Below are 21,209 nucleotides of genomic sequence, written 5' to 3'. Positions count from 1 at the left end.
AGGGGGGAGAGCGGGGGATGAGCAAAAAGAAGAGGCAGATAGTCCACAGGCTGAGGAGGGTGAGAGTGTGGTCATGCCGTCATTCACTGAGAGACTCGTCTGTGAGAGGAAGAGCCACTGAAAGAGTTGAGAGGGTGACAGAAAGAGAGGGGGAGGGAGTGAGAGAAAGAGAGGAGAGACAGAGAGAGAGAGTCTTCACCTGGCGTTTCTCCTTTTCCTCGGCCAGGAGCTTTGTAATCCCTTCCTTGTTATTCATTCAGCGGCCTCTTGCTCATTTGCGGTATAATGATGTGTTTCTCTGCCCTTTTTTCTCGCTTTATCCTCCTTCTAATGCTTCAGTCCCACTACTGACTGATCAGCTCAGCAGGCACAAGGGAGGAGGGGGAGGAGGAAGAGGATGAGGAGGAGGGGGGCAGAGGGAGGGAGTCGGGAACAAGGAAGAGGAGGAGAAGGAGGACGAGTGAGAAGGGATGAATGAATGCATGGCACGCGCTTGTCTCAGTGTGTCTGTGGTTGTTTGTTGTTGTGTGTGTTTGTGTGTGTGTGTCGGTGATAAATATGAAGAGGGGATTATTTAGCTGCTGTGTGAGAGAGAAGTGGGAGATTGAGAAGAAGGGAAGACAGGCGAGAGGGTTCTCATTATCAGTAGATTGGACTGGTGCCTGAGTGACAGCTGATTCATCACGGGAGAGAGAGAGAGAGAGCTAGAGAGGACGCGAGAAGAGGTAGATAGGGTGTGTGTCGCTGCAAGCAAGGCAAGAAATCTGCCCCAAAGCATCAGTTTCATCCAGAGCTCCTCCTCTTCAGCCCTCTTTCTTCGAGTGCCAGTCAACAGTCAGATGCTTTGGATTGCAGACACATTATCGTGTACGTTGAATCCAACAGCACACGCGCTCCCGGCCCAGGAGCCGGTCACATGCTCCCATCGATTACACAGGCCTCATGTGTGTGACACATCCAGTTAGCTGGGCTCTTTGTCAATTACAGCGGGATGCTGGAGTGGTAGCATCCTGGCTAGTCTTCAGTCATGCGGAGCCGCTGAAGACACCTTCCTGTCGCTCTATTGATCTGTGTGTGCAGGAGCTGCTCTCCAAGAAAGTTGCCTCTGCACACATATGCACACACAAACAAGCAAACAGAGACTTGTAAACAAATCTGCATAGACACTGTGTCAAAGGTGGTGACTCAAAATGTGAACGTCCATGTTGATCCAGTGACCTATGAAAACAAAATGTGGACGTACAGGAAAAGCAAGTGGGTGTTTGTTCTTCAAGGAGGCTGCCAATATTTACCAGAAAATACCACAATCGGACTCACACTTCCTGTGTAAGGAGCACCAGTTTTGAGCCTGTCTGTTAAGGGCACTTGTGTTATTGAGTTCCACCACCGTCTGCTCGATACAGAGACACCCTGCCATGCGCACTAACACATACACTCACCCATGCATGAACACACACATGCCCATAATTCCTCACACAGAAAGGCGACACACTTGAACATACATTCACTCGCGCGCACACACCAACCGTGCTGAGCAGATGTTTGAGCGGTTGTGAAACATCAGCCAACCACAAACTGACAGTGGCGTCGACTGGAGAGGAGAGATAAAACAAGCAAAGAGGATGAAGGAGTGGTGAGTGAGAGTGTGCGTGTGTGTCACAGAGTCACGGGGTCACGTACTGTACTGCTGTCTTCCATGCCGGCGCCCTTTCGACCTTTACTCACACACACACACAGTGCTCTGTAAACACCCCACGACCTCCAGTTGGAGACAGTCGGGACCCTTTGACCCTGGAGGGTCACGCTCCGCCGCACAGAATAGGGCCCGGGAGGTCAAGAGAGGAGGAGGAGGAGGAGGAGGAAGAGCCACAAACACGCACAGCACGATCGGTGATGATTACAGACAACAGCCAATAACGAGCATTGACCTCTGACCTCATCGTCAGGGGAACGTGAGGGAATTCCTGTCACCGCCGTATAACTCAATCTCGCAGGGCCGGAGTGTGGTCCCTCCCTCAGACGTCCTGGAAGAAGAGCAGCCGCACGTCGGCGCTGCCTTCAGATTTGTGCTGTGGCAGAACAAGAGCTGACACCTCGGTCCCAGCAGCAACCAGGGGCTGCCATCAGCACTTAAACATTTTCTCTGCCTGCTCCTTCCCCCAGCGCGCGGCTCACCCGGCGCTGACAAGATGACAAATAAAAGGAGAGCAGCGATGAATAAAAGAGACAGACCTCCACCATCTTGCTATTAATTTTTATTGCCATTATTCCAGCATCCCCTCTCTCCCCCTCTTGAGGTCACTGACCCTAAAGTGAGTGAGCCTCATTACTGAGTCACTCTGAATTCACTCACAAGACAGAAGGGGGGGGGGTCTGTGTGTGTGTGTGTGTGTGTGTGTGTGTGTGTGTGTGTGTGTGTGTGTGTGTGTGTGTGTGTGAGTGAGTGAGCACGTGTTGACAAGAGCAGTGGTAAAAATATTTGTCATTCTGGGATGTGGAGACGACTTTTAAAGAGACGACAGAGAGCCGGCGTCAGCAGAGAGGGGAAGCGAAGATTAAAAGAAAGTGAAGCGAGGATGGCGAGATCAGACAGAAGGATGTGGTGGGAGTGGTGGATGGTGGAGGGGAAGGAGGGCGGTCTGGTGCCGTGTTGGATCCGATATAATTGTCAGCGGAGGTCATTAGGCAAAGCTAACACAGCTACACATCTCTCCACCATCCTGTCTTCAACTGCGGCGGCTTCACCCACCAGGACCTGTTCGCCTCAGCCCTCTTATTGGTCTCTGCTAACCTGGGCACGGCAGGGCCAAGGGGCTTTGACCTGACCTCAGGTCACAAGCTGAGTCATCATACTTTAGTTCTTTGGAGATGTGACTCTGGAAGACTCCAGACCTAAAGCACCATCCATTCAGCGACTTCCTTGCTTTCCCATTGTTTATTTTCTTGAATCTTAGTTTTGGGCTTGTGACCCTTGAACCCCTGTTTTCCCCCGAGGACCATTTCACTCTTTGTTTGTGGTTCCTCCTCCTTGGACTGATCTTCTTCAACAGCAGACTATATGCATATATAGACAGCCCATCAGTTAAAGTCTTCATTTTGTCATAGTTGTTCATGATCCCTGCAAACTTAGAGCTTAGTTTAGAACCATGAATTCAAGACTGACTCCAAACTGAGGAATATCATCTGAAAGTGCTCTCCTACAGAGACTTTTTGAATCGATTTAAGAACTCACTCCTGGCTCGTGTGGCCGTGTGGTGAACTTTAAAATATGCAGAGTCTTTCCGAGTGGCCGGAAAATAAGGATGAAATACCCCTCAGTGAGACTCCGGACTAAAGCTGTCTGGTGCCTGTCTGGCCGCTAAACTACCCAAATCACGACAACCGTGCATGTCTCACAGAGACATTCAATATCAGTGCGGCGGAGTGAAGCTCTGAATCAGCACACGCACCGACTGACTCCGGCCCACCACAGCATACGCAGCAGCATAAATCATTGCTGTTAATGGGTCTGAGCCACAGAGTGTTTTCACTCTTCTTGGTCCATCTGTCCTCCACACATCGGAAACGAAACAAGAAGGACGTAGCTGCCAGTGTTCTTGTGTGTTCACATCGCTCCCTCCATCCTGAAGGAAGCACGGATCACAGGAGCTGAGAAACCCTGGAGAGTTTTCAGCTACTCTAAGCACACCCCTGTGACCTCTGCCCTTCGACCCTGACCTTTAAAGCTGGGCCTGTCCCTTGCCCATGATTTCTGCCTTCACTCGTCATAAATCACTGTCTTTGAGCGAACGGGATCATAAATCACCGTCTCTGACTTGAGCCGTGGTCAGTTTTGAAGACAAAATTAGATTTCAGAAACATCTTGATCCAGGAAGCGTATGAGACTGTTTTTGTGAAGCTCATTTAACAGCTCCAGGGCAGCCTTGCACCAAACCAGACTCTAAACAGCCTCTAGTCATTTTTGACTGTTAGACATAGAGACTGGTTCTTAAAAAAAAAAAAATCTTTACATAAATACTTTGTTTCCTGAATATGGACATCCCAATTCTGCCTGAATTGGGATGTCTAAAGGTGGCCAGCTAATCTTCGGCAAGAATTAATCTTTACCTTTTATCGCCACCTTTTTTAGCAGTTTTTTCCTCGCTGTGATTTGTGAAACCATAAAGGCACTCAAGAGAGCGCTTACCTCCACCAAGCAGCTCATTCCCACTCGCATTTTTAAATTTCTTAGCCAGTATTATTGCCCAACATTTATTACTGTCCACATAAATCATGCTCAGTAGCATAGCACAGCTAGCAGTAGCGTAACTGAGCTCGTACAACGCAATGACTGGCAGCATCAATGAGCTGCCTAGCTTGGTTGCCACAGTCATTACATTAGTTGCGATTTCATTGATATTAGTCAGGCAAATTGCTCGGCAAGCATATGGCGACCTTTGTCGCCGTGACATGTGACGTGTCATCATCAGACCAGAAAGTAGAGCACATGACCCGCGCGACAAATATCGTCTTTTGCCAGAAAGTATTCACCCAAGTAAAAAAAAAAAAACAAGTTCCGACTGCCGGATGTGATGTCATCGCCCGGATACATTTTGTACATACAAGCACCGCGACCGACGCTTAGCTCAGACGGTTTCATGCTTATGATGTGTGTCTCCTGACGTTATTAGTTCATTGCGTTGCCATTTTTCTGAAGTACGTATCACCTGTTCTTCTGCTGAAAAATACCAACGATGAACTGATGTGTTAAGTGCCCCACTAAGTTTTAACTGTCTGCCTGGAATTCACTCTATTCATTTCTAAAAAGTGAGAGGAGAATCCCAGTGGCTTGACATCACTCTGACACTCTTTATTTACTCCCTTTAACTTTAATCCATAATGACGTGTCAGGACGAATGATGAGAGTCGGGACTTTGTTGTGATGTTTGCTAATCACATGGCTGCCCTCTGTTGCCGCTCCGTCTGGTGTGTGTGTGTGCGTCAGCTGTCTGTCAGGTGCCATTAAGCTGAATAGAAACAAAGCGGCTTCAATAGATTTTTTTTTTCTCTTAAAGATATAAAGATATTCACCAATCTTCATATTTTAATTTTCCTGAGGGGGGAATCCTTGCAGCCTGCTCTTGCTAACCAGATCAAGGATTGTTGAAGCTACACACACACACACACACACACACACACACCTGGGGGGTCTCAGCTCCCCCTCCACAGGCCTTCACCCCACATGCTCATCTCAATTAATCACCCAACAAAACAGATGTCAGGAACAAAGGAAGGATCCACCGGCCTGTGGGGTAAAGACGGTGGGGGGAGGCAGAGGAGGATGAGCAGGAGTGGTGGTGCGCTTAATGCAGAGTGGACAGGTGATTAGATGTTGGAGGAGGGAACCAGTCTGAGCTGGCTTCCATCTTATCGGCCCGCAACTGTAAGAGAGCGAAGAAAAAAAAAGAAAAAAAAAGAAGTCACGCTGTAGAAACAGGGGAGAAGAGTGAGAAAACAACAAAGCCTCCGGAGATGAAAAGACCATCTACAAAACAATGGATACAACATAATGCTCGGCGGTGTGCAGAAATAGAGCAAAGATTGAAAACCTGCCAAGATAAAGAGGAGGAATCAGCGTTTGAACTGTCACGTCGCCGCGATACTGTCAGGAAACAAATGGCAATCTTGACAGGTCTCAGCTGCTAATGAAAGAGACGAATCATATTTTATTCACAAATGCATATTCAGTGGAGGAAAGATCGAAACCTGTTGTTAAGCTCTGAATTCTTAAATCCTCTGCTAAATTATTGACATCACAATAATATACATAAGGCAGAGAGGGGAGGGTGGAGGGAGGGCGTGTAGCTGCAGGGTGGAGAGGGATGGAAGCACACAGTGACAACACAGATATGCCGACATGGCTTAAAGAAAATAAGTCATTCAACTTATATTTACTGTTATTATTTTCCATTAACAAGGTTCTGTCTCCAGGAGAGGAAGTGAACTTGCTCTCGTATTTACTTATCATCAAGCATTACTAAATCATTCTTTATTCAGTCAACGCAAAGAGAGTACACATTTGTTTAACATAAAATAGGTGTTGATGATTTACATTAACAAATGTTCAGTTTTATTTTAATGGAGTTTCAATGGAGCCAATATTAGCGCAACAAACAGCAACAGAAACGCTGTGTTGATCTTCAGGAAAACAATGCTAACAGACGTTTTTTCTGGCTCCCTCAGGCCACTGGAAGGCAAACATGAATGTTTGCGGATGACGGTTGAGTACATGAAATAGCGTGACAGTTAAGTGGCCAGTGTGATTTGGAGGAACCTTTTCACTCGTATGTAATGAACTTTTCTTTGAGCAAATAACGGCAGCATGTAGAGATGAGGTGAGATAATGTGTTGTTGAACCTCCCCGGGGGAAATTCGCAACGCAACAGAGCAGAGAAGATTCGAATGAGGCATTCGCCGCTGAGTGAAATTTGGATTCTGCCTGGAGAAACATCATTCAAAAACAGCTCCACGACTTTTGAAAAAAAAATCATGGTCTTCTTCCTTTTTTTTCTCCTTCACTCCATTAATTTGCTAATTAAATAATGTGTCCAAACAGATTTTCCTCAAATTCAATCTTACTTTTATAAAAAATAACAAAAAAGTTGTGGTTGCTCACTATGTCTTCACCCGCTTCCCTGGCTTCCCCTGAAAACCCCCTCAGTATGCAAAGCAAACAACCGCCTTTTGTTTCAGTGTACTTGTGATCTACGGCTACAAAAATGTTCAAATTCACCATAAATAATTTCATAGGCCACCACACATTTCAAAATGGATTGAATTGTTCTGTGCATACTTCATAAGAGTCTCACTCCTTTGATGTCCGACTCTACGTATGAGGCTCATACGGGCTGTGATGCAAAATGTTAAACACCCCGCTGGTAAAGGTGACAGCCTTTATCGCCGCTCCTTCCCTCTTTTTGACCATAATTAACCTTTCCAAACATTTATACTTTTGGGATAATTGACATAAATCATCTCTGCGAGCCATGTTTTCAAGGCTCCGTCCCATGATGAGTGTTTTTGCTGACAGGTGAGCAAATATTTAGAATCCTCGAGCTGAACTGTTATATGTTTGACTTTGGGTCTACTACGACAGTGAATGGGATGGATGGATGGATGGATGGATGGATGATCGAATAAAATAATAATAATAAGATAAGATAAAAGATAAGATAAGTTAAGATAAAATAAGAAGTACTTTATGGATGGATGGATGGGCGGATGGAGGGATCGATGGATGGATGATCGAATACAATAATAATAATAAGATAAGATAAAAGATAAGATAAGTTAAGATAAAATAAGAAGTACTTTATGGATGGATGGATGGGCGGATGGAGGGATCGATGGATGGATGATCGAATACAATAAGACAAAGCAAAAGCTAAGACAAGATAAAATAAGAAGTACTTTATGGATGGATGGATTTTTGGATCATTGGCTGGCTGGACGAATGGATGGACAGATGATTGGATAGGATAAGATAAGATAAGTTAGTACTTATTTGGATGGATGGATGGATGATGGACAGATGATGATGGATGAATAGATGATCAATGAGTGGATGAATGAATGGATGATAAGACAAGATTGTACTTTATTTGGATGGATTGATGGATGGTCAGATGGATGGACAGATGATGGATGAAATGATTGATGGATGAATTCGTGGATGGATGATGGATGAATGGATGGCTGGGTGGATGGAAACATCCAGCCGGTTGGATGAATCAATTTGTACACATGGCTAGTATGTGAACAGATGGATGGACCTGTGGATGGATGACAAGTTGATAGATGACCTTGAAAATGGATTAACTGTCATACGACTTGACGGACGAATGATGAATAAATCATTTATGAACAGGTAGATTTTCTGATCCAAATGTAAATTTCTTCTTGACTTCCTCCCAGCACACAGAGGCTCCTCCCCTCCACCTGAAACTGTGCCGTCCTCATCCACTGCGTCTCTCTCATGCAACAGTGACATGTTCTTGACCCCAACACACTCAGACTACTTTCATTTCACACTCGCATCCTGCGTGCGTGTGTGTGTTACGGTGAGGTCAGTTCATGCCGGGTCATGTGCTCTACAGACAGCTGCCATGTGTCTACACTGGCCGTCTGCAACAAATATGGATCAGAGCAGCTAAACAGATTTAGTGGGATTATTCTCTTCTTACACACACACACACACACACGAACCCCTCCCAGATAAAGTGGCTTATTGACGGCCGTGTGAGTGAATTACACAAGTGCTTATTTCACCACAGAATCCAGTCATGTCATTGTGAGCCAGTCAGGAAGCAGCTGACCTTCTGACCTCTGCCATGACTTCTACACCTGCTGACCAACAGGGTCAAAGGTCACCGGGAGCCTCCCAGTCACAGACGCAGATGGAGCTCTGGAGGAAACACCTGTTCAGGACAGACATACAGACAGTGAGTGAGCGAGTGCGTGCGTGCGTGCGTGAGTGAGCGAGTGAGCGAGTGGCCTAATTGGAGTTCCTCCACCATCTGTCGGGCAGAACCAGCAGACCGGGTCATTAGCAGGAGGAGTTTAGCTGCAGGGGGACGATGTTCACAGGGAAATCTTCATCTCTCACTTTCGCTCTTCTCCTTCCTGCCTGGATTTCTAAACTCCCCACCTGTGTCATCCGCAGCCTTTCACCTCCGCTCGCCTGCTCCCTCGCTTGCGCTCCGTCCCGGTAGTTGAGAGAAGTGCTGCCATCTGCTGGTGGAAAGTTGGAGGTGCACTTTGCAAAATTGCTTTTTGAAAAATTTGTTTTCACAGCAAGTACAAAACGAAGACGGTTGGTTGTTTGGTGTGTCAAAAAAAAAGTCCTATATCTGAAGATCCGATGTTCACATGGTGGTTGATATATACTAAACTGTGTTAAGAGTTTGGATTTAGCGACGTTCTCAAGAGTTCCTCATTCACTACTCGACTTTAGTCACGTGACGTGCTTCGTATATGACATGAGCATCATCCTGACAGGCTACAGATTAACCAGCGCGCGGAAGGCTTCTCTTCAACTGTCACTAATGGCAGTGAACACTCCCTGCGGTCCTCGGAAGGGAGCGATTTAGACAGACGGCGGCACGTCCAATAGTGTGTGTTGATTGTTGCTACTGCCATCTGCTGTCCGACTGAGCACATTGCAAGGACATTGCATTTAAGCCTCTCACAAAACAATGGCTCCTCAATGAAAAACTCCCTATACTCACTTTTAATATATCTATTACACATGTCAATAACAGTTTTACATCAAATTATATTTTTTGTTTAAGATGGCATGATCTTGATCAAGTGGTGAATAGGTGATTTACCAAATTGTAATCTGTTCAACCATAATCATATCACTTTACCCAGTTATACCGCTACTTATCTGTCTATCTACAGATTATGCGCAAAAAACGTTAATTTAAATACTTACAAAATAATGCTAATAATATGTCTAGGCTCATGACCGAGAGAGCAAAGTCCCGGATACAAGCAGCTGAAATGGGTTTTCTCCGACGGGTGGCAGGCATCTCCCTTAGAGATAGGGTGAGAAGTTCTGTCACTCGGGAGAGGCTCGGAGTAGAGCCGCTGCTTCTCCACATTGAGAGGCGTCAGCTGAGGTGGTTCGGGCATCTCATCAGGACGCCCTCTGGACGCCTCCCTTTGGAGGTGTTCCAGACACGTCCAGCTGGGAGGAGACCGAGGGGTCGACCCAGGACCAGGTGGAGAGGTTATATCTCTACGCTGGCCTGGGAGCGTCTCGGGATCCCCCAGTCTGAGCTGGTGGATGTCGCTCGGGAGAAGGGCATTTGGCGTGACCTCCTGAAGCTGCTGCCTCCGCGACCCAGCAACGGATAAGCGGGCGATGATGGATGGATGGATGGATGTATAGGCTCATGTTTCATTCCGAGTCACATTGAAGACCTCATTCCTCATTGTAATTTCTTTAAACATCAGTTTCTGTGTCTTTATTAAATGTTTTGTTTGTTTACTATACTAAGGGTTACAGTAGCTTGTGATGGCAAATGGTGAAAGAGTAATCTAAATGAATCTACTGTTGATATAACATGTGGATAACTGCCATTTTAGTTTGTTCATTCTGGTTGTAAATTATTAGTATTAAAGTGATAGCTATTAATTGCACAACGTACAGCAAAAATCATGGATACAGTTTGTGTAAGCAAAGAGATACAATGTCAATAAAGCTTATATGCGGTGGTTTTGTTTATTTTGCGGTTGACTGATACAGTTTGGTGGTGGAGATTTAAAGGACAGTAGTGAGAGCTGGTCTGGACTTACAGAGAGACAGGGAATATAGTGGATGAACAATATTGGAGAGGATCTGTATGAAGAAGACAGGAGTGGCCAGGAATGCTTGAAGAGGCCTGACTGATCATCGTTTTGCTCTCTGTATTCGGGTGTAAGGATAACTTGTGTTCTTCAAACATAAAGGGTTGAGACGCCTAAAAACTGTGCACTAGTCGATGAAAAGAAAATCCTTGCTGTGGCCCCCAAGCTCGATGGCGGATGTAAAATATGTGTGGAATTGCATGTGTTTATTGTTTCAGGGTCCTGAGTGGGCTGAGCGAAGGGGGTCCACGATGCTCCACTGCTCCTGTTTGCTCAAAGCCAAGTTTAAAAAAAGGTAAAATCTTGAAGGAGAAACTGAATAAAGGAGACAAATGTAATGATGAAAAGTATCATTGTTATGTTGTTGAAACATCCCGACAGCAGTGGGCGCTATTTATTTATACAGTGGAACCTCGGTTGAATTCGAACAAATCAGAGTTCAAACAAAAATGTTGAGATTTTTTTTCGTTGTTGTGTATAACGCAGCCTCTGTATGCAGACGTGTCCCGTTAGCTACATTTACTGACTGTTTTTTCTTCATATTGAGGTGTATAACCTTTCCTGTCTCCACACTGGACCGTGGTAGAGTGTCACAGGGGAGGTGCTCGCTCTCGACACTCCAGGGTTTGATGTCCTGTTGTGGGCTGGAGCTGGGACAGGGATGAGGCGAGTCTGGGACAGAGCGTGACTTGGTTTATGACTTTGTCACAGCCAAACTGCACAGAAGCGCACATTCAGAGCTGGACACGCACCGGGCACCTCTTCACTTCTGGAGAGACGTCACTCACTCGGCAACCCCTCCCACATGCAGCGGCCACACACATAGAGGAACAGCCACCTGCAGCAGACACTCTACATTCACTCCCACAAAAGACTATTTTAAGGCTTGGAACGCATTATTTCTTTTTCCATTCATTGTAATGGGAAAAATCGATTCAGATTTCGAACAATTCGCTTCTCGAGCGGCCATCTGGAACGGAGAACCAAGGTACCACTGTATATGAAAAAGTTGATGGGTTGATATTAGTAGATCGACCTGTGTACTGTATACTTGTGTATAAGTTGGTGAAGCTACGTCCTTCATAAAAGAAGTTACTCTTCATGGTGTGTTTATTGCGAACTCTAACGACGACAAGACAACAAATTAGTTCAGTAGTCTACCGTTTCATCTTAAAACATTCGATTTAGATCACTGTAACTGATTTGGTTTTAATAACTGTTCAACCGGTAAAGAAAAATAAGTCAATATCTGCAATGATTTCACCGTGGAGACAAGATGTGCGCCAAAAATCATCCTATGAAACGGCTCTGATTTACTCCCGCATATATTACATTTAAACTTTAGAGAGGTGTAATAACAGGCAGTTGGTCAGTAGATGGCGCTGCGCGGGGTCACAGGAGAATGATGAACAAGGACTGAAATCATCGATTTCAGACAGCCTCAACAGGATTGTCTGCTGTCTGTTGATTTATATTTATTCGGCTCACCGTCAACACCGTTCTTCAGCAGAACTCACAAATCTCTAAATCAACAAACGTCGTTGGTCTTAACATCGTTAACACAACAATGTTATGTTAACCAATTATTTACTTTGCTGAAACTAATTATTTTTTTCCAGAAATGAAATGCCTTAAATAAACAGGACCATTTTTTTAAATGTCTTGCCGACAGCCCCTGGGCCACATCCGATCCACAACATTATTTGACAAGACTGACCTTCTGTCAGTAGAAATGAGTGTGTTTGTTGAAATACAGGTTTGTTTTTACTTTTAGTTTTCATCGAAATAGATGCAAAAACTGCAAGCAACAGAAGTCACAGGCGTACAGTGAGTTGATTGACTTGTTCCTGTTGCTAGAAGGAAAGAACACATTGTTTTTTCACATGCTGTTGTATCGCCCAACTGTACAGTGGCTTTGCTGCACTCTGTCAGGAATCCCTGTGGCACCACGTCGCCGTAATCCAGGCGTGATATTATTGTTTACACTCAAATTTAAAATGTTAAGTCAGAGATTATCTTTTCAGGTTTTCCAGGTGGAACAAGGTGGTTATTTAAAATTCTTTCCTGCAGTGTTTGGCTCAGTGTCTTGCTGTCGACGCTTCTTTCCTACACGACATACAAGTGTGAAATTAAAAATAAAGATGGTGGGGTTAAATTCCACAACTGTGCTCTAATGCCCATCAGATTGTTGCGTTACAAAAGCATTGAATGAATCGGTCGGGTTGGAGCCAATCTTTTGTCTGATTCGAGATCAGATTCTTCTCCTTCCCAATAGATCTAGTGCCATACTCTTCAGCTGGGCTCATAGATACCGGTCTTTTCTTCTAATGTGCATCATTTCTGGGCGGACTGTTAATTCTTTTCAATGTACACACCCATTATTTTCAACGTTCTTTCTTATTTGATTAATGAAGACGCAGCCTGAAGGAGCAGGTCACCCTCTCCACAGCAAACACATTGCTCATTGCTTGTCTGACTAGCACAGCCTCCACAGCAGAAATGGATTCAGACAGAAAGGTAAGAACAGTTCCTGTGATACTTATATGACTGGAAATTAAAAAAAAAAAAGTACACCTTCTGTGTAAGGGTGCCAATGTAAATGGGGAAACAAGAAACAAGAGCAGATTTAAACAAACTCCATGTTGTTGGACACTGTGGATCACGTCTTCCGTGAGATTTTCTGGGTTGAGATTAACTATGGAGAGAAGACTCAGATGTAATATTCAAAATGTCGTAGTATTACACATTTCCCATGCAAATGTGTGACCGGCGTTGTTTTAGAAGCAGTGACCATATCAAAAAAATGAACAACAAAAGTAGTAAATATTGAACCACCAATCATGTAATTACAACGAAAAAAGGAAACAAATTGTCCAGCTTTGCTTCTGACTGAATCAAAAGAAAGATTTTCATTCACGACCTTGCGTGTTGGTTAATACCATTTTTATCATGTCATATTTATGCGTACACGTTTTTATTGTTTACATTATTGGACGTAGTCATTACAAATGGCACTCAATAATAAATGAAATATGATTCACTGGAGGGGGTTTGAATTGATGGCACATTTTTATGAAAACACAAAATACATTTTACATGGTGAATGAATTTCTGGATATTAAAATCAGGTTAAATTCCGCTAAAGGGTTTCACATGTCATTCAAGGCTGTATGTTGTGATCTATGAATGTTGACATCTTTGAAATGGCAAAACTTTGAGTTCTTAAAATAGCATCTGTTGTCATCTCCCTTTAACCAAACGAAGGGGCAGATATTCTTTATGGTTTGTGTGTCATGAAATCAGTAAAAATGCTCACATTTCACAATTTTCACAATCAAACCTGAGGTGGGTTTACATGGGGAATGGCTCCAACAGAACATCAGAAAACTGCTGAATACATAGTAGTGCTTCTCTTTTGCAAACACAAAGAAATATATGTTCTTTCCTGAAATACAAATGTTCTTAAACACAGGTTATCAGGTGCAAGGCGGCGGTTTCATGGGGTCCAAGAACACCTATGGTGATGGAGGAGATCGAGGTCGCCGCGCCTCAGGCTGGAGAAGTCCGTATCAAGGTGAGCGACATCAAAAACATCACACTTTTACACAGAATACAGTGACGTCACTTAAATAAGATCGTCTGTACCAGTGATTCTTAACCATAGGGCACCTCCTTGAGGGCCACTAAAAGGTTTCTTGTTTCACGCCTTTGGGCCACGAGACGCTCGGTTTTAATACATTAGCCACGTATGGTGCCAATAATGTGTCACTGAATTGACTTGACAGCTGCAAATCTGTGACAGTTAACAACTATGGAGAAGTTTTGAAAACAAAAAATGATAGAGAAAGTGATGGCGATCCCAATAGTAAAATCTGTTCATGAAAGCACATACTGAAGCAGAACATTTTTTTGGCCATACTTTTATTTACACTTCACTTATATCTTCTTTGGCGTTTAACCAATTTATTATTTATATTTTATGACATGGTTTTGTTATTTTTATTTTACTCAGAATTTTATTCCGTTTTTCCTTTTTTCTCAACAGTTTGCACCAATGTATTTTTCCCTTTTTTTCTTTAGTAAATTTGATGAATATGATTTGCACCTGGTTCTGCTGCTGGTTGGACTTTTCGATGGCAAATAAATTTCTCTGTCGATTATCACATGATTTCATGTCATTTCACAAGGTTTCAGTTTGTTTACGTCTAAGTACATTAAATATGGTTATTGATCACCAATGAAATCAGTTCTATTACTTGAATGGGCCCTGGGTCCATTTGTTCTGGGAAAGGTGGGCCCCAAGATCAAAAAAGGTTAAGAACCCCTGCTTTATACCTCAGCACAGGATTTGTATGAATGTTGGGAAAGCTCATTTTTTGATGACCCTCCTTCAAAAATGACACATTTTGCAGATTGTAGCGACCGGTGTCTGCAGGACAGACCTCTACTATCTGGCCGAGAATGATTCTGGAAACACGTACCCGATTGTTCTCGGCCATGAGGCGTCTGGGATCGTGGAGAGTGTCGGTCCAGGGGTCACTAAATTGAAGCCTGGTGAGTAGACGTTTCTTTTTCTTTTTTTTATTTAAAGTTGTTTGTTTACTTACAGCGAAGCAGCCGGTCAAATGCGCAACTTCGAGTCCTTTTTTTATCCTGATGTGCATCCAACTTCACCACACACCTTCACAACAGATGCGTCACGAGACTGTCTGCACCACAGAGCTAATGGCCAACATGTCTCGCTTCAAAACTTTATGGACTCTTGCAGACATCAGAGTTTGCCTCTCTGTTTAAAAGTAGGCTAAAAAAACTAAAATAGAACCAAGTCAGTGCTCTCCAGAATGTGAAGAGGCAGATAATAATTGTTGTTTTGAAGTTGAGGCAAAGAATCGTCTCGTAATTTACCAACTAGATTCATATGATGCAAAAGAGATTGTGGTATAAGCATATTTTTTTAAATAAATCACAATATATTTTTGCCATATTGCCCACCACTTTCAGGGGAGATTTAAAAGAATAACATTTCTGCGATCTTGTTCTGCAAATATCTTGCCAAAATTGCCGATTGTGAGTAGCTGCAATTTTTCACAAATTAAAAGGGATTTTCTACAGGACTTTCGACTAGGCGCAAGTAGTAAAAAATACAGTGTGGTGTTTGAGATAGAATGGAAGCGGATGAAGGACAAGAATTTCTTTCTTCACATGTATGAGATAACTGAGTTAATCTCTCGAACATTCTCTGGCCTTCAGGAGACAAGGTCATTCCCTTGCTGGTGTCCCAGTGTCGAGAATGCCGCTTCTGTAAAAGCCCAAAAACAAATATTTGTGAGAAGTCATGGTAAGCTGCAACATGATGGGCCGAGGGTAAATTACTGTATCAACAGATCTCTTATTTGTTCTCCCAGGGACCTGAATCCAAAGAGGAAGAGAGACTCAAGGTTTTTCTGTAGGGGAAAACCTCTGAAGCAGTTCATGGGACTTGGAACGTTCTCTGAGTACACAGTAGTCAATGAGATCGCTGTGGCAAAGATCGACCAAGCTGCTCCTCTGGAAAAAGTTTGTCTGATCGGATGCTGCATCTGCACAGGATTTGGTGCCGCAGTAAATAATGCCAAGGTATGTTGGAGGTTCACCTGTGAGCTCAGACAGCCATGTATTGAAACCACTGGTGCCGCTAACATCACGCGTCCTCGCCTCAGGTGGAGCCCGGCTCGACTTGTGCCGTGTTTGGACTCGGAGCGGTGGGTTTGGCTGCTATTATGGGCTGCAAGGCTGCTGGAGCCAAGAGAATCATCGCGGTAGACATCAACCCGGAGAAGTTTGAGACAGCCAAGAAGTTAGGAGCCACTGACTTTGTGAATCCGAATGATCACAAAAAACCCATCTACAGAGTGATCGCTGAGATGACCAACGGGGGCGTGGACTACTCCCTGGAGTGTGTTGGGAATGTGGAGCTCATGGTGGGACATTTTCATTGATTGTACTTGTGGCTGTGTTCTTGGCCCTTTGCAGTTTCTAATGCTGATGTTAGCACAGCTTGAATGATGAATCATATCGAGTCTTTTACTATTCTGACTTCAGAACAGTGCGTTGAAGTCCTGTATGCCTGGGTGGGGTGTGAGCGTGATCGTTGGCTGGACAGAGAAGCCAATGATCAAACCTCTGCCGATGGATCTCATCTCTGGAAGAACATGGAAGGGCTCCATGTTTGGAGGTGAACGCATTCAAATGGGCCGCTTATTTGCCAACACAAATAGGTGGACAAAAACTTAACTCGCCATGTTTGATTTAGGCTTCAAGGGCGAGGACGGTGTGAGTCAGATGGTGGACGCCTACATGAACAAGAAGGTGAAGCTGGATGAGCTCATCACACACAACATGACGTTGGCAGAGATCAACCAGGCTATAGAACTGTTAAAGCAGGGTAAAAGGTAGGTCCCATCCCAAAGGTGATAACGGCGCTAACTATTTATCATATGCTCAAACCTTTCCTTTTGTATTTCCTCCACAGCATCCGGACCGTGCTGAATATGTCAGCACTGTGAAGTTTCACAAACAACCAGAAGAATGCATGTCATAAAACGTCCCTTATGTTAAATAAGCTGGCGACGCATGCTGCTGTTCAAGACAGCAGGGATTCAAAAGGGTTAAAAGAGGACACAATAAACTGAATTTGTTTGAGCTGAGCTTTTAGCCATAATAAACTTTATATGAACAGTGTTTGTGACTGTTTGTTTGCTCATCTCTATGGCCCATCGCATCAACGTCACTGACTCTCTGCACTGCTGTCGGGTCTGTCACACATTCAAATGTGTCTAGTTTTAATTCTGTATTTCAAGTGCAGCAGCAGCAGCAGCAGTAATAAAATAAAGATCAATCGTGTTAGTTAAGTGAAAAGGGCAACTGTAGCCAATAACTATTATGTAGTTTCTGCGGCAGCAACATGACCAAAACATTCGAATTATGGGACCATTTCACAAAGGTCGCATCATGTTTCTGAGGAATCTAAATTTAAGTAAAAAATAATAATAAAGTAGCTATGCGCATGTTTATCATTTACATACACTTTTAAATGTATTTTTATTCTGTATACAACACTACAAATAGCGTTCCTCAACACATTCACTAGTCGACTTCCAAAGTCATGGCGAGTTGCAGCCTTGTTATAGGGGACTATAATAGCTGTTACCCGCAGAACAGTCGCTACTTAAGTAGTATAAAACGTTCTCGTTTTTGACTCATTATTGGTACTGATTTGTAAACTTCTATATAAACAACAAAGTAGCAGAGTTTAAACAATGCTGTTTTTTTTATTGAATTTCCCAAGCAGCAGGCGTCAGTTCACCCGCGCCGCCGCTACGTGTCGCTGGTTAACGCCCAGCCTATTCAACACAGATCCGGCTGCTACGACGCTACTGGGAGCTTCAGTCGGCTGAGGGGCTGCTTCATTCGAGCCTGTGTCTTTTCGCGAGAGAATTCCTGCTTTCCGAAAACCAACGGCGATGATCTCGAGTGAAGGGATGGGTTCTCTGTCCGGGCGGCGTGGATGAAGAAGCGAGCGTTTACACATCGAGTGTGGAGCCGACTGTGCTAACGGCGTTAGCTTAGCTCTCAAGGTAAATATTGCGACTGGCGTTCGGAATTCTGGAATTACATTGGCCTCCACGTCGCCAGCTCAAGGCTTTATTTCTTTGGAACGCATTTGAACGCCTCGCACCGACGGCGTGGGCCATGTGAGATGGAGGGTTTGCTTCTCGCTTTCGTCCATACGCTCGCATGCTATAGTTAGCTCGTCCGCCAGACTGCAAGTTGGGCTGCGGAGTTTCAGCGAGCGAACCTGGACTCTAAAGCCCCGGATTCAGTCGCCGCCACCGCTCAGAGGGAAACGATCGCAGTCATGTTCGAGATGGAGACGCACATATCATGCCTTTTCCCGGAGATCCTGGCGATTATTTTCAGCTATCTGGACGTGAAAGACAAAGGGAGAGTAGCCCAAGTGTGCGCGGCCTGGAGGGACGCGTCCTACCACAAGTCGGTGTGGAGGGGGGTCGAAGCCAAGCTCCATCTGCGCCGAGCCAACCCGTCGCTCTTCCCCAGCTTGCAAACCCGGGGGATTAAAAAGGTCCAGATCCTCAGCCTGAGGCGAAGTCTGAGCTACGTGATCCAGGGGATGCCGCACATCGAAAGCCTTAACCTGTGTGGATGTTTCAACCTCACAGACAACGGACTGGGACATGCCTTTGTGCAGGACATCCCGTCCTTGCGGGTTCTGAACCTCAGTCTGTGCAAGCAGATCACCGACTCCAGTCTGGGCCGGATCGCGCAGTACCTGAAGAACCTGGAGGTGCTGGAGCTGGGGGGCTGCAGCAACATCACCAACACCGGCCTCCTGCTGATCGCCTGGGGCTTGCACAGACTCAAGAGCCTGAACCTGCGCAGCTGCCGGCACGTGTCCGACGTGGGGATCGGTCACCTCTCGGGGATGACCCGCAGCGCCGCGGAGGGCTGCCTGTCTCTGGAGAAGCTGACCCTGCAGGACTGCCAGAAACTGACCGACCTGTCCCTCAAACACGTGGCCAAGGGCCTGAACAAGCTGAAAGTCCTCAACCTCAGCTTCTGCGGCGGGATCTCCGACGCCGGCATGATCCACCTCTCGCACATGACCCACCTGTGCAGCCTGAACCTGCGCTCCTGCGACAACATCAGCGACACGGGCATCATGCACCTGGCCATGGGCTCGCTGCGGCTCTCCGGCCTGGACGTCTCCTTCTGCGACAAGATCGGGGACCAGAGCCTGGCCTACATCGCCCAGGGCCTGTACCAACTCAAGTCCCTGTCACTGTGCTCCTGCCACATCAGCGACGACGGCATCAACCGCATGGTGCGGCAGATGCACGAACTGAAGACGCTCAACATCGGACAGTGTGTGAGGATCACCGACAAAGGCTTGGAGCTGATCGCTGACCATCTGAGCCAGCTGACGGGGATTGACTTGTACGGTTGCACCAAGATCACCAAACGGGGTCTGGAGAGGATAACGCAGCTCCCGTGCCTTAAAGTGTTGAACCTGGGACTGTGGCAGATGACTGAGAGCGAGCGGGTGAGATGAAGGCCGGAGCAGGACTGTCTGCCTCCTCCTCCTCCCAGCTGCGGCGTCAACACGAATATGCATCGCTCCCTCTGTACAGTTCCCACTCTCTAGCTACCTCACCCGTCCTACACAGGAGTGCCTATCTCTCAGTACTAGATCGCATATTTTTATGATTCGATAGAGATGCGTCATTGCAGAGTTTTAGGCATTTTAACTTCTTAACACAAACGCTGGATTGACGTTTTGATAGAATGAATTTGGCCGATGTATTTTTTTAATTGCGTAACCGATATTTCCTTTTTTTTTGTATTAAATGACTGTTGTACTTCAAATTGAAGTGGGTGGATCACTCCTGTATGTTTGTTTATCCATGTATAGTTGTTTTATATTTGAGAAGAGATGCGATTGTGATTCAGTTCTCGCTACGTTCACATTACTAATGAGTTAAAGTGATATAATTAGGGACTTTGTAACATGTATATCATGGTGAAGTATTTAAAATGAACATCAAAACTGTTAAAAAATAGAGGCTTATTATGATGTTGAATTGTCTTATCAATTATAACATATTTAGATCCTCTTATTTAAGTGACTGAAAGATATGTATTTTGCTGTATTTGTGTCCCAAACACACCACATTACTAGTCTTAACAAGGTAAAGTGAACGTAGCCCAAGTTTCACCAACACAAATGCAGTGAAGTCTCCAGTTCTCAGCTGCCAACATTTTTTGTTTTAATGCAACTTGTCTTAAACTGTTTATTTCTCCGGACGATCTTCCAGCTGGAAAGTCTGACGTTGTCTTTTGTTTTTTGTTTTTTTTTTTAGGCGGGAAAAAAGCAGTAATTTAAGATTGTTTTATATTCATACAGTAGTGATATTTATGAATGAAGATTGCAAATATGTTCATTTTTGACTGTTTTATTTGTAGTCTTTTACAAAAAATAACAGCTGTGCATTTTTTTTCCCTCAAATTTAATTCTATGGCTTGTGCAGTTTTTGGGTGCCATTTGAAATGTCTTCCCTCTGTAAAAAATGAGTCTTAATAGTCACATTTATTTTGTGTATAATATGCTGAAAAAAGACAATAAAAAAGTTAATTGGAAGAGTATCTGTTGTTTTTATAAAACACTTGGTACTGCTGATCCCATTGCAAAATTATTTTCTATAAATATATTAACTGTCATTATCATATTTATTAAGTGGCTTAGTATTTTAGTGTAGAATAAAACCTGTTTTCCTGCATTTTTTTGAGTCTGATATTTGAAATAGATTTCATACACACTACGTTTTTAAGAATGGAGGACATACTTTCGCATTTTTCCAGTTTATTAATAGTAGTTTTCAATTATAGGCCAAGTGAACTTTCTTCATCAGCTGATAAGCCTTGATATAGATATTTTATAATTGATAGTGGATTATGTTCATCTCCTCATATACCTGTAAAACGAGAACTTCTTTCAGTTTTGAAAACTGAATTTCAATTCTCTGAATGTCTTCTAAACCAAGCTGTTTGTTTATGTTTTCCCGCAGATCAATTACATTTTGTTTGGAAAGACTAAATTATAATTCTGTGGATCATATCCCAAATTGATATCCCATATTTTCCCTACACCTACTACTGTCCAGTATAATCAGAATTTCTTGTTAATGCTGCTCTATTCATTTATTCAAAGTATATTAATTTTTATTAATTTAAAATGAATGTCTGTCTTTTTTTACACTCAC

The 21,209-nt window shown here is 44.2% G+C and overlaps 3 protein-coding genes across 4 annotated transcripts in view; 2 read left to right on the top strand and 1 right to left on the bottom strand.

Annotated features, from left to right (window-relative positions):
- LOC128771253 (genetic suppressor element 1-like) overlaps window positions 1-341 on the bottom strand; it is a 31,639-nt gene extending 31,298 nt beyond the window's left edge. For both annotated transcript variants that reach the window (XM_053886563.1, XM_053886564.1), the window contains exon 1: window positions 200-341. The gene's annotated coding sequence lies outside the window, so the exon portion shown is untranslated. The remainder of the gene's footprint in view (window positions 1-199) is intronic.
- Window positions 342-12,872: 12,531 nt separating this feature from the next.
- LOC128770772 (alcohol dehydrogenase 1-like) lies at window positions 12,873-17,069 on the top strand. Its single transcript, XM_053885619.1, has 9 exons — window positions 12,873-12,909; window positions 13,865-13,966; window positions 14,805-14,946; window positions 15,643-15,730; window positions 15,798-16,008; window positions 16,092-16,352; window positions 16,474-16,606; window positions 16,685-16,823; window positions 16,904-17,069. The coding sequence occupies exons 1-9, from the start codon at window positions 12,892-12,894 to the stop codon at window positions 16,935-16,937; spliced, it is 1,128 nt and encodes a 375-aa protein (XP_053741594.1). The 5' UTR covers window positions 12,873-12,891; the 3' UTR covers window positions 16,938-17,069.
- Window positions 17,070-17,782: 713 nt separating this feature from the next.
- On the top strand, window positions 17,783-20,587 carry fbxl14a (F-box and leucine-rich repeat protein 14a). Its single transcript, XM_053885595.1, has one exon. The coding sequence runs from the start codon at window positions 18,290-18,292 to the stop codon at window positions 19,499-19,501; it is 1,212 nt and encodes a 403-aa protein (XP_053741570.1). The 5' UTR covers window positions 17,783-18,289; the 3' UTR covers window positions 19,502-20,587.
- Window positions 20,588-21,209: the final 622 nt, after the last annotated feature.

Source organism: Synchiropus splendidus, chromosome 14, assembly GCF_027744825.2.
Source record: "Synchiropus splendidus isolate RoL2022-P1 chromosome 14, RoL_Sspl_1.0, whole genome shotgun sequence".
In the NCBI taxonomy this organism is placed as follows: domain Eukaryota; kingdom Metazoa; phylum Chordata; class Actinopteri; order Syngnathiformes; family Callionymidae; genus Synchiropus; species Synchiropus splendidus.
Note: the sequence above shows the minus strand (reverse complement) of the source record. Positions and strands in the feature narration are given on the sequence as shown.

Coding starts and splice junctions, on each gene's coding strand:
- LOC128770772 (XM_053885619.1), top strand. Junction 14,947..15,642: donor GGTCACTAAATTGAAGCCTG/GTGAGTAGACGT, acceptor TCTGGCCTTCAG/GAGACAAGGTCATTCCCTTG. Junction 16,824..16,903: donor CTGTTAAAGCAGGGTAAAAG/GTAGGTCCCATC, acceptor TTTCCTCCACAG/CATCCGGACCGTGCTGAATA.
- fbxl14a (XM_053885595.1), top strand. CDS start 18,290: ATGTTCGAGATGGAGACGCACATATCATGCCTTTTCCCGGAGATCCTG.